General features: G+C 35.8%; 1 protein-coding gene across 3 annotated transcripts in view; it reads left to right on the forward strand.

Annotated features, from left to right (window-relative positions):
- Positions 1-13350, forward strand: part of LOC149847908 (vacuolar protein sorting-associated protein, putative (DUF1162)) — a 197473-nt gene that overhangs the window by 51362 nt on the left and 132761 nt on the right. For all 3 annotated transcript variants that reach the window (XM_090008160.1, XM_090008196.1, XM_090008244.1), the window contains 4 exons: positions 8239-8578; positions 8671-9143; positions 12116-12242; positions 12359-12483. In XM_090008160.1, coding sequence (XP_089864286.1) covers positions 8239-8578; positions 8671-9143; positions 12116-12242; positions 12359-12483 — 1065 coding nt within the window. The remainder of the gene's footprint in view (positions 1-8238; positions 8579-8670; positions 9144-12115; positions 12243-12358; positions 12484-13350) is intronic.

The following is a 13350-nucleotide window of genomic DNA, read 5'->3' on the forward strand; positions in this document are numbered from 1 at the left end:
ATGCAAAAATCTTAAGGAACATGCCATTGCATTCTTTTCATATCACATGCCTTTCGATGCACAATCATGAATGCCAATTTAGAGTTATGCATGAAATAATAATATCCATATGCATGAGCTCACATGTTCATGCAAAATGCATGCTTTCATTCATGAATAATTTAGAATTAATACATGTGAACACTCATGCAATCGCATATCGACAAAATATATGATGCTTCCGGGATGCACATTCACACATATTACACAAGGATGCGTGTAGATAACACTTTCATATGCATGTGTTTACACGATCATGCAAACTACATGTTTCTTTTCATGAATCATCTCATACTTATCATGCGAACATTCATGCAAATATGCATATATGAAACAATATCAATTTCAGGATTTGCACATGCTCACTACATGCCTATGTAGGTAACATAGCATTAAAATATCATGATTATGCTTCAACAGTAATTCTTCTAGCCATTTCAGCAAGCCCGGGGTACCACGCACGTACCCACCGTGTTCAATCTATGCTGCCCGCACGCGAGACAACATTGGTAAGCATGAGAATATGTTCGAATGTTCCCATGATAACACATAACAGTCCGAAAATGATCATGCAAAAACCTGCATAAGTACCGTCATGTAAAACTGCATATAATGCATGCATGAGTTCATATTTTTGCATGCATAAAACCCAAACTTTTAACATGTGCAAGTCTGAAAATAACATGGCATTTATGTGTTAAAAAGTCTAGACATAACTATGTATATTTGGCATGCTAAATCTGAACCTCCTATAATCTTTCAACATATGTGAATTTAGACAAAAATTATGAGCATCTCACATGCAGTTTTCTTGAAAACGTAGATCTGAACATTCATTGCATAAAAAACTGGACATACTTAGCATTTCTTTTGTATCTTCCTTTTTTTTTATATACTTATTCAGGAATATATATATATATATATATATATATATATATATATATATATATATATATATATATATATATATATAAAGCTTACTCAGCCGAAAAGGTTGCACATCCGCCCAGTGTTGTTCCAGGGTAGGTGGGAATTATTAAATCCCCATTTCCAGCTCCCAAACATATCTTAAAGTTTGACTAAAAACTGAAAAAAAACAATACAGCAAACTTTCAATTGTATACATATTAAAGGGGTGCCCTTTTTTTTTGTTAGCAATACTTGCCAAGCCAAGGTGGCACAGGAGGGCTCTATGTATGCATTACTGCACCCTTGTTTCAGGGTGCATGAACATGACAATTTTAATGTTAATCACACAGTCCAGTACGAGTGTGAAATGATGGAACATCCTCTCCTGCACGATACCACTGTATGCATGTCTGAGTTCATTTGGTTGGGGACAAGACAATCAACCGAAATGGATTGATGGAAAACAGTCTGATAGCAAAACACATTGCAAAACATGGAACCTATGAATGACAATCTCTAACCCTTGCATTATATATATATATATATATATATATATATATATATATATATTCTAACTGCATTGCCGAGCCGATCTGACAGGCTGTTGGCTGCCCAGCCGACAGTCGGTGGGGCCTGCCAGCCTTTGGGCTGCCCAGCCGACCAAACATAAAAAAAAACTTTTTATATTGTTTTTTTTCGTTATGACAGCGTGCCAGCCCCAGCCGACCTGTGGGCTGGGACTGGACTGTTCCAGATTCAGTCTAGCCGACTTAATCGGCTCGAGCCATATATATATATATATATATATATATATATATGTGTGTGTGTGTGTGTGTGTTATAATATTTTCTACATCAACAGTGGTCCAGCACGAATTTGGACAGTTCTTTGGGACTGGACAACATATTCTCCTGTCCCAGCCAACTGTCCGGGCTGGGACTGGACAACTGTCCGTCTTGTCCCGAACCAAAACCTCCATAAATTCAAAATTTTCACATTAACTTAATATACACATTTTTTTTATAGATCTGGTTTCGTTTTAAGAACCACATCCCATGTCCTCCTGTCCATAAATATACACATGTTTAGGGGACAGATCTGTCCAGAACGGACAGCATGAACAAGGTTTCAAATTTGGCCAGATCTGCCCATCTTCATGATGGTCAGATCTGTCCAGATCAACCCACTAAAAACATGGGACAAATCTGTCCAGACCTTACCAAAGTGTCCATGCAAGGTAAAAACATATATATATATATATATATATATATATATATTGGGGAAAACATAAAAACATGCAGAAAAAATCGTAGGAATATAAATCTCACATAATCTAACATTCCTACATCGATTCCCATGGATTAAACCATGAAAGATCAAGATAGAATCCATGGTTCCTCATAAAAAATATTGCCTAAAGCTTATTTAGGTTTTTTTTCTCATACGAGACAAGAGAAAAACCCGTACTGTAACGACCCCCACTCATACCTCTTGGAAAATGCGGATTTTTTTTTTGAGAGTTGTGAAAAACTTTCTAGAGACCCGGGGTCCTTACAGTTCCAATTTCAGCTGGATAACTACACACTAGAAACGAACTTACATTTATCATCCATAACCAACCAATAAAACTCTTTTGTTAATGAATTCATAATAGTCTCATACTCAAGTCAAAAGTAAAGTAACAACTGCAGGAAATAAAAAGAACTAAAAGAAACAAAGGTAGAGCCACTCTGTCCGTAAGTGAAGCAGTCTGAAGTAAATGTGACCCTCGTATACTCTCAGAAACTAGTCGACTTCACTGATCACATGCGGCTGCGAAAAACCATAGAAGTAGGGTGTCAGAACCGAAATCCTGAGCACAAGTATCTCTAATGAAACAAGTGAGCTAAAAAATACAGATAAGATTTCATGCAATAATTTAAAAGAATGCAATTACGACAATTTCATAATACAACTAAACATTCATGCAACATGAAACATTTATTAAGCATGAAAGAACATTAATCAACAACAAAGATTACCATTTAAGTAAGCAAGGCATTTAACATGCATCAGAAGTTAAACATCATGCACCCACCAACATGTAACAATTAAAGGAAACAAGTGAAATATGCATGTTCTAATGCATAACAGGAATATGCATGATTTATGCACAATGCATTAACACTTTATTATCTTTCCTTAATGTTTTCGATTTTCATATGCTTGCCCTAGTAAATGCATATAATTTAAGTTTCTCTTTTTAATTAATTACCTTTGCCCGCAGATACACCAAACGAGTACAAGCCCTGATGTCAAGTTAGGTTCCCAGGGTAGCTTAACACGCAATTTGTATTTTATTACTAGGTTCCAAACTTAGCCATCGACTGATATCAGTATAAACACCATCAATCAGAACATTAGACCTCCACATCAAATGTCAGAGACACCAGGGACACCCCACGCTCAAGTGCTACTTTCTTGGTACCAAAACAACAGTTGTGTCAAAACACACCACCCCCAGGTAAAGTGGCGGGCTCTCCCTAAAATCGTAGCCAGGAGAAAGAACCTCAATATCGGGATCGAGGAACAAATAAAGCACACAGAGTTTTTTGTATCCTCACAGTCTTCTCAAGACCGGATCTCTAAGATCCCCATTCTCTAGATGGGAGATCCCAAAAGTCTATTATACTGTTTTTAATTATAATCTTTTTATTTAAAAGCCAATTATTGAGTTTTGCAATTCAGCATACAAAAACAAGGCAAAAGCTCGCATCTACCTCTGCGAGAACCATCACGGGACTCCCGCCTGTGGAAACACATAAAACAGTGCAATATAGAGCAATAAAAATAAATGTGATCTTTGCGATGCATTTAAACAATTAAAGTAAAAGCAACCAAAGCTAAAGGCTCTTCAGGCCTGTGATGATTTATTTAGACCATTCATGAACCACAATGCATTACCTTTGAATGCTTCACAATGCATATTCTTGTACGCCAATTAAAGATGCACATATAACAATGATGAGCATATGCATGTGCATGAGTTCACAATTTCACATTCATAGCATGCTTCCAATTCATTCTCATTCATGTCAAGTGCATGACTTCAATTCAGTGTATTTATTCATGGCAAATGCATGCTTTGATTCACATACTTATGTCACACGCCATCTTATATTCAGGGATCTCTTTAAACATGTGACCCCTTGGACAACTAATACATATGCAATATATATCTAACATTTCAGATCTTACACATGCTCACAAAATTTCCATGTAGCTATACTCGTGCACAACACATTTATTAAATTAGGCACATGTATATGGGTCAACTATACATTACTTTGATTAAGCACATTACATCAATTGAATACCCCAAAGCCTTTCATTTATAACATGTATTAGAAGCAACACACAAGTACATAACCATGATCTGGAGTTTAACATGTGTATCCAATTGTAAAATTAACTCCTACGGATGTAACATATTGATCTTCAGTTAAGCAAACACAGGGAACCAAAGACATGATTAATTCTCGTAGATGTGACAAGCCAGGGAATTTAATGCCAAATAAACTACAAGAAGCTATAAGTGGATGATATGAGAATGAGTCATCTCACTACTCAAAGCAAACTATGACTTCAGTACATGTTTAATCCACCTCAGAAGTCAAAGATATTGCTGGTTGTCCATTCCAGGTTAATATGTATTGCACATGTTAATTCTTTGAAAGTATTTTATAATTCAATGAAACTTCTAGGGATGTAGTGATAGTGCATTAATTAAATGGTTCAAATCAGTTGAATCAGAGAGGCAGTAACAAAAGGTTGCAACTCAGTTCCTCTGGTGGCCAGGTAGCTGATCAAGTAGTTTCCTTGAAGTAAATCAAGACAACGCACTTATGAAAAAAAAATGAACAGACAAAATCCTAACATATTATATACACTAAAGAAATATATAAATATTGCCAGTGAGGTTAACATGACAGGCTAAAAATCATGATGGGTTCACGTTAAAGCTGAACCCCAAGACAATGTTACATGATCAACACAAGAGAAAAACTTGTCTTGCTAGCCGAATCCCTGTGACATAGGTAATTAATGAAAAAAATTGAGGTTATTACACGTACCATGAATCTAAGATGAAGAAAATGAATGTGGAAGGTGGATTTGATGGTTGGAGAAGGTTGAATTCCCCCCCTTCTTCTTCTTCTCTTTTTCTTTCTTTCTCTTTCTTCTTTCCCCTTTTCTTTAAATTTTTTTTTATAAAGTGAGGGAGAGGCCCCTTCTCCAGCCCTCTTTAGATGGGCTGGAGAGGGAGGGTTTCCCCCTTGGGACCCTCTCTCACCTTCCTTCTTTTCAAAATTTTCAAACTTAATTTTTTTTTTATTTTTCTAAAACTTTCCAAATATTTTTTTTGATAGTCCTTCTTAAACCCTCTTAGCTCTTTATAGGTAAGTATGAGGACCCATCTTAGGAAACCCTAATCAGCCATAATTTCAAACTCGAAATTAATAAAAATTAAATAATTAAATAATTATTTTTTGTATTTATTAATTATTAATTGTTTAAAAGCTTCCAAAAATAGTCAATTTGACTAGGAAGACTTTTTAAACTTAATTAACCCCAATTTAAAGCCCCTAACTGAATTTAAAGCTTGTAAAAACGTTGGGCATTGGATTTTGATCTGGATCTGGATAAAAAATCCAAGCCCATACCCAAAACAAAAAATGGATCAAGATCTAGATTAAATCCAGATTAAAGTAGGTCTTAAATAAGATCCAAATCCATAATAATTCGGATCATATGCATCAGATCCAACCCGATCCAACTCCGAATCCATTTCGACAAACTGCTCAATTTTTTGAAAAAATGCGATTTCTGAGCCAACCGTATTCCGAATTTAGAAAAGTAAAAGATCGTTGCGCTCAGAATTTCAAGACGCATCCAACGACATATTACACGAATATCAAATTTCGAATTTTGCTCGAAAATAACCTGAATTTCGCTTGAATTTAAAGGTAAAAAACAAAACTTTTTCTCACGCTTCGATTGGCTCGCTTCGACCTTGTCGATGAGACCTGGGTCAAGCCCAGACTCAAAGGCATCAATTTAAAAATTGAGCATCCAACAATTTTTCTACCAGACTTAGCCAAATTTTCAAAAAAATCTCAAAATGCCTAAGTGTGAAAATACGTGATATTACAATAAATCTTACTGCAACTGGAGGTCTCATATTAGGTCAATGGAAACCCCACAAAAAATAATGAAGTTTTTGGCTTTTGTGCTTTAACTATTTTCTTTTCTTTGGATGGCAAAACGGTCTTTTGTAGACTTCCCTGATGGTTTCTGTCTAGAATAGTGAGAGGATATAACAACATAGGTGTCTTTTTACCATTTTCACATCATTATAGTAAAACGACTTTTTTGTAAAGGTAGTTTTGGAATCTATAGGTAAAAAACTTAGTGCTAAATGGAAATTCCTGAGAGATTATGGAACATTTCCTTTGCTTGTTGCAAGATAAATTCGAGAATATATTACTTGTGCAAATTTATCATTGTATAACTTGCTTCTTTTCGTTCATAATTTTACAGTTTCTGGCCCAATGTTCATTGCTGCCTGATTAGGCTTATTAAAAGAGATTATTGTTTGGATTTGTGTTTCTGTTTTGCTTTAATCTATTGTAAATTAATCTAATCCTTGTTTTTTACATTAATTTTCTTTCTTTTTAACATTTAAATATTTCTCTAGGTTTGTAACTAGAAACTGAAAATTTTTAAATGTCTAGTATGAGATGCCCTTGTGACCAATTGATAACATTGGGTAAGCATTACTCTTGTGCTTCTTCCTGATCAAAGTATTATGTTAATGCCATCACGTCACTGGCTTATCATCAATATCACTGTCTTTTTTGTTATACAACTTTATCATCTCTATTTATGTTACTTCCAACATCGCAGTAGTTATCACTTTATGCCTATACAAACACCGTCATCCTCATCCTCATTGCCATCGGGAAGCTTCACCCTGTGTCATCATCATGATCGATCCTATCTATATAGATAAAATGGGTTCATTACATATGTGCACAGCATTTAACATATTTGGAATTTTATATAACTTTTTTGACTGGTTAGTATAGTTTTATACCTTTATACTGTTTTTAAAGGCTTGGAAACCTAAGTTTCTTGTGTAGGATGCAGTGCTGCATACATGCCATATTAATCATCATGTTGATGCACAAACTATAACCATTCATGGCTTTTTTATTTCCTACTTTATCATCATATTGCTTACTATAAAAGATAGAATGATTAGTTTAACTAGACCCATGTTGGAATTAGAAAAAAACCACTAAATTTCATTTGAACGTTGAAAAACTTCTGTTAGGGTTGGATAAGAATCTGAGCCACTTTCTGAGTAGCTGGGCTTTGACTGCACGTGAGTAATTTTTAGGTTCACCTTGTAAGGGTAGTAAAGTACTTGCTTGTTTAATAAAAGATTCAAGCTTGAGCATAGCATTACAGTTAGTTTACCATGATTGGAGACACTCAGATTTGTTTAGCTCATTAAAGGACTGAACTAGATATGCATAGAGTTTCAACTTTCAATATAACATTTTTAACATGAAGAGGTGATGGTGTGTTTTCATATGGAAGGTCACACGTCCTTTTGCATTTGAAAAGAATGTTATTTTTCAAAGTACGACTTGGCTTGAGTTGCTCAAGCATGAGATGCTGGAATTCAATTCAACCAAGTTCAAGCTTGAGTCTGGTGCTCGGAGTTCTAACCAAAGCTTGAACAGACCAGGCTTTGGTGTAGGTTAGGTTGTCTACACCTCTAATTTTTGTTGAAATTTAAATGCGACCAACATCTGCACTTGGAAAAGGTCTTGCCTTATTGACTTGGCTGATCTGTGAGAGCCTGAAAGCTATTAAAAGGTTGAATTAAGAACACTGGGAATTAATAAAAACAATGGTGATAACCCATTTTTCATGAATCAATTCAGTCAACCGGTATATTGTTGATTTGGTCATGTTTCCTACTAACATGCTAGCTTTTGGTCCCCGAATTCTCAAGCTACTAGCCTGTTTTTTGCTTTGTTATGGATAGATCTTGCATTTCTTTAGTTTCATATATGCAAGTCTAGGTATTATCAGGTTTCATGGAATAAATTTCAAACTATTAATTTTTTCCATGCTAAGGTTGTATTGGATTTGCATATATTATAAGCCTGCATGAACTTCATTTTTTTTATCTTCACTTGAGGTTTGTGTGAGGATCTAATTTTGATGATGTTCTACCAGGGTGGCCTTCTTTTCCTTGAAACCAAGTCTTTGGTTGTTTATATTTCATGTTTGCGGGAGTATGAATTGTTCTTCTCAAGATTATTCTCTTATATGCCATTCTGGGCAGAAGTCTCACCTGCAAAGCCATCGGTAACAATACAAAATTCCAAGTATCTGAGCCAAAGTGTAAGCATTCCAGTACAGCTTAACAGGGAGAATGTCCCAGGAGATACTACTCCCTTTGCATCATCATCACATACATTTACTGCCTTGGTTGAAGGTAGATGGCGATCCCTTGAGGCTTTGACCATAAGGCTATCACAAATTTCCATAAAGTTTGTCATAGTGGATGCATCTGGTATGCTGAATTCATTTTTCAGTTGGAATAGTTTTTGAGATGAATTCTTTTTTTTTTAACTCATTTGAAGCATTGTTTTACCTCTCCTGCAGTTGGAGCTCATGAGCTTGATGTAGAAATTGACCTCCTATTAAAATATGAAATTAAAAACTCCAGAAGGAACTTCTTCTTTGATCTTGCTGGGGTTTCCATTCTTGGCCTACATTGGCATAGAAGCAGTGATTATGTGGAAATGGGAGCTCAAGTTCCTCGTTTTCACTCCAGCATCTTGAATAATACTGAAACTATTGTTGGTTCAGGACAGCCTAGTCAGAGTTTTCAAGTTTCAGAAACCAACTTTTCTGATCGCCCACTTTCTGACAGAAAAGTCTTGGATACTGGTGAAGGTTTACATTTTTATACTTTAAACGGTCAAAATTTTATCTTGAAACACATGGCTGCTTCAATCATGGTTGACAAAGCACTACCGGGGATTGTGCTTGGTTCTATGGGACCAAAGGATGGCTGGGGTGGCAATGCTTCAGTTTCTGGTCTTGATTTGAAGATTACTATATCTGAAATTCAGGTGATGGATTTTGGCTTATCTTTAATATTTGTGAAGTTAGTATCTTGAATAATTTGAGTAACTTTATGCATTCTAATTTCTCACGGGAACCTTCTCCCTTAATCCCCAGTGGGTTGATGCATGTGTCTTGAACCTTCTCTTATTTGTCTGATCGATGTTTGGTAATTTCAGTGTATGTTTGCCAAGAGTTTGTTCTTGTCATCATCATCATCAAGCCATATCTCACCTATACGTCATTTTCTCCATTTCTTCCTATTTGAAGCTGTAATGTGGTCACACAACAATCTTTAACACATCTGCCTATTGTTTTTACCAAGTGTTTATTGGTCTGCCCTTTTTCCTAGTTACTTCATTGTGCCTTTTTTGTAATCAAATACAAGAGTGTGCACAATATAAATGCCACTATGGGTTACACACTTGTAAGAGAGCACACAAACACAAAGCCACTATGGCAATACAAAAGAGCCGCTATGGGTTACATACTTGTAAGCTATGTCACAGGGATTCGGCCAACCAGGTGCCGCACCCGCGTCGATGCGGTGCGGCACCCTGTGCAGGTGTGTCTTGGGATTTTTTTATCAGAGCAGGGAATCAGAAGAGAGATAGGCATCAAAGCCGTTATCGGCGTCATCTTTGCCGCCTCTGGTAGGTCGAAGGCGGTCAAACCCCTCGACCACAACTACCTAAAACCCAAGACAGTGCCCGACAAACCCCTGGCACCAGACCACAGTAGGATCGATGGTAGATTTAAAAAAAAAATAGAGGGGGTAAGGGTCAGAGGATAAACGAAAAAATAGAGGGGGTAAGGGTCAGAGGATAAAGGAAAAAATAGAGGGTTTTAGTCATCTTTTGCGCACCTCACACTAGCAGGAATCCGATCGGTGGTGGTTGGGCTGGATCGAGAGGAGAGAGGACGTCATCGGCGTTGGGTGGCGCTGCTCAGTGGTGGTAGAGGACATCATCGGCGGTGGGTGGTGCTCCTCGGTGGCGAAAACGAAGGCGGTCGCTGGCGGAAACCCTGAGGTTTAGGGTTTCAGTAAAGAGAAGGAAGAAGGGTCGAGACTCTTCTTTCGTTTTCTTAAAACAAGTTTTTTTAATATTTTTTTAAGTTGCTTTTTTCTATTAGAGTCCATTGTATTATCAATTATTACTTTTAGGACCCTATGCTATTTGTTCTTTTGAGGTTTGGTTTCTAAAATTTCATAAAAAACTGTTGTACTTTTATAAAATTACATAAAGGTGGTTATACTTTATGTTTAACTCAAAAAATTATAAAAACAAGTTTTTGTGTTTTTATTTTATTAGTGTTATTGTTGTTAAATGTTAAAACTTAAAAATTATATATATATATATTATGTATATATATTTAATTTTTTATATTTTTGCCTTCCTGCACCCCCGCACCCAAGTTTTTTTAAAGTACCGCATCCCCGCACCCGCACCCGCACCCGCACCCATGTGACTTAGCTTGTAAGAGAGCACACAAACGCAAAGCCACTTAAAGGCAATACAAAAGAGCCACTATGGGCTGATACAAGATCACAATATGCAGCATAGTCACAGCCCACTAAAAGGGCAAGAAAACACAAGTAAAAAAATATTTTATTGATTTGAATGCTTAAGAGAAGCATGTCCAAAAGATGGGCCAAAGGCCCATACATATACAAAATCAATTGAGAGAGAGAGAGAGAGAGAGAGAGAGAGAGAGAGAGAGAGAGAGAGAGAGAGAGAGAGAGAGAGAGCTGGCCGTTAGGCATTCCTAACGGCTAGCTCTCAAAAGCTAGTTCAAAATATATATATATATATATATATATATATAATATATTATATAATATATTATATAATCTACAATATATGTATATTACATAATATACAAATAAAATACAAAAAAGAACAATAAAAAGAAAATACATGTGTCCTAGAATACATTCTAAAGAATAAAAGAAAACAATATATATACACATAAGAGATGGATTTGTGATGAAATAAGCGGAAAGCAAAAATGCAATGTGCACAAGCACAAATATAAATCCACTAATGGATAATACGAAGACACTAAGGCACTACACAAGCACAAAGTGCATACAATGAGCCTAAATGTGCACAAGCACAAGTCCTCAAAGGGGCAACACACAATCCAATCAATGGCAAATACACAAGTTTACAAGAAACATTAATGAACACATGCAAAAGAACACAAAAGACATAAAATAATAATCATTTATTAATGTAGAATGCTTAGGAAAAACATTAAAAGAATTGGGGACAAGTAGCCCCTATTTATACACAAGGGGAACAAAGGCAAGAAGCCTTGAGAGCTCCCAACAGCTATAATTATAGCCGTTGGGAGCACTCCCAATGACTTTAAGGTTAAAGACCATAAAGGCCCTCAAAACCAATGCAATTACAAAAAAGTATAAAACAAAAAACAATTACAAAACTGTCCCTTTAGGACAGACCTATATACAAAAAGTAAAAAGAATAAAATGCCCCTGATGGGCATTACTTATTACAATAAAAATTATATCTATATAGATATTCATTGTATTATATATATATATATATATATATATATATATATATATATATTAACACCCCTCCTCAAACTTACGGTGTAAACACCGAAAGTTTGAAAATACAAAAAGAAACAAAGCGAAGGATCCAAGTCTTCAATGACATTGGCTTCAAAGTACAGGTGCAAATGTCTAGAAGTGTATCACTTGCATGTGTGTGTGTGTGTATATAAGCTCTATCAATCTTTTTCTTTGGATTATAGTTGCTCAGATTCTGCTCTTGCATGCATGTGGTGTGAACTATGAAAAATATACTCAGTTCTGTCGACTCATGCATGTTTATAAAAATATATGGAATAACATGAATGTTGGACTAAGCACTTCCCATTCCGTATGAGTGAATTCTTAAGGTTGTATGTTGTAGCGCATGTCTTACTTTTACTTTTTTCGTCATTGCAGTTTCTTTTATCTCTGATTGAGGATATGCACAATATTTCCTCCCAAAACTCAAATCAGGTCTCCAAAGAAGAGGCCAATAAGACAATTCAGAGAGGGGATGATATTCTAGAAGATATGACTTCCAGTGGTAATTGGATTTCTAAGTAGTCATTTTTCTAAGATATTCATTGTAACGGTTAATTACCTGTCATGTTTTGTTATTTCTGTGCGAGAAAGTAGAAAGCTGAAGTTTGATTTTGGCAGGACTAATTGTTGCCATCAAAGATCTTGATCAGCATATGTACTTGACAGTTGAGTCAATAGAAAATAAACATCACTTAGTTGGAGCAGTCCATTATTCTCTTGTTGGAGAAAGGGCTCTTTTTAGGGTATGTCTACCTCTCCTCATATGCTTTTGATGTTTTGTCTAATAAGTAGTTGTACATGTATCTTACAATATTCAAGTGAGCGTCTCTCTCTCTCTCTCTACATATATATATATATATATATATATATATATATATATATATATATATATATATGTATATGTGTGTGTGTGTGTGTGTGTGTGAGAGAGAGAGAGAGAGAGAGAGAGAGAGAGAGAGACCTGGAGCCTCCATGATTTGTGTAATCTTGCTACTTGCAGCCTTGCCTGAGGCTTAAAAATCATCAACCACGCATGCATGCACACACCCACATTTACATATGAGACATTTGTGCTGGAGAAGGACAAAATCAATCAAGGGATGATTCTAAAATATGGCTTGAGAAGTTCTGATGGATCATTTACTGGTACCAACATCTATGCTTTGGTTATCATCTTTATTTTGATAAGGATAATTTTTTATTATAGATTGGTCAAGATCTTATTGGAAAAAGTATGGTAAGCATTCTTTTTCTTGCTAGTTGGTTTGGTCTTATATGTGAAGATTTATTGTATATGTTGCTAATTAGCAAAATAAATGGAACCCGTTAAACTATGGTGCCTTTGTGGCAACTAACTACCTATGTGATGGCATCCTCTAGAGGAAGATGAGTAGATCTATGAAGAAAGGAATATCTCACTTGCTCATATTCGGGTCGAAGACTATACAAGAATTGAAAGAATTGCTCTCTTTCAATTTGTTGGCACCTAAGCTGTACATTTCAATGACAGCCTATTTTGGCTCCAATAGTGCCAACTCATCCCATAGAGGAGATAGAAAACTAAAAAGTCATGGACACTCATGTCTCCTTCCTTGGTAGTTCTTATATTT

This window comes from Nuphar pumila, chromosome 1 (assembly GCF_984573655.1).
Source record: "Nuphar pumila chromosome 1, dmNupPumi1.hap1.1, whole genome shotgun sequence".
Lineage (NCBI taxonomy): Eukaryota > Viridiplantae > Streptophyta > Magnoliopsida > Nymphaeales > Nymphaeaceae > Nuphar > Nuphar pumila.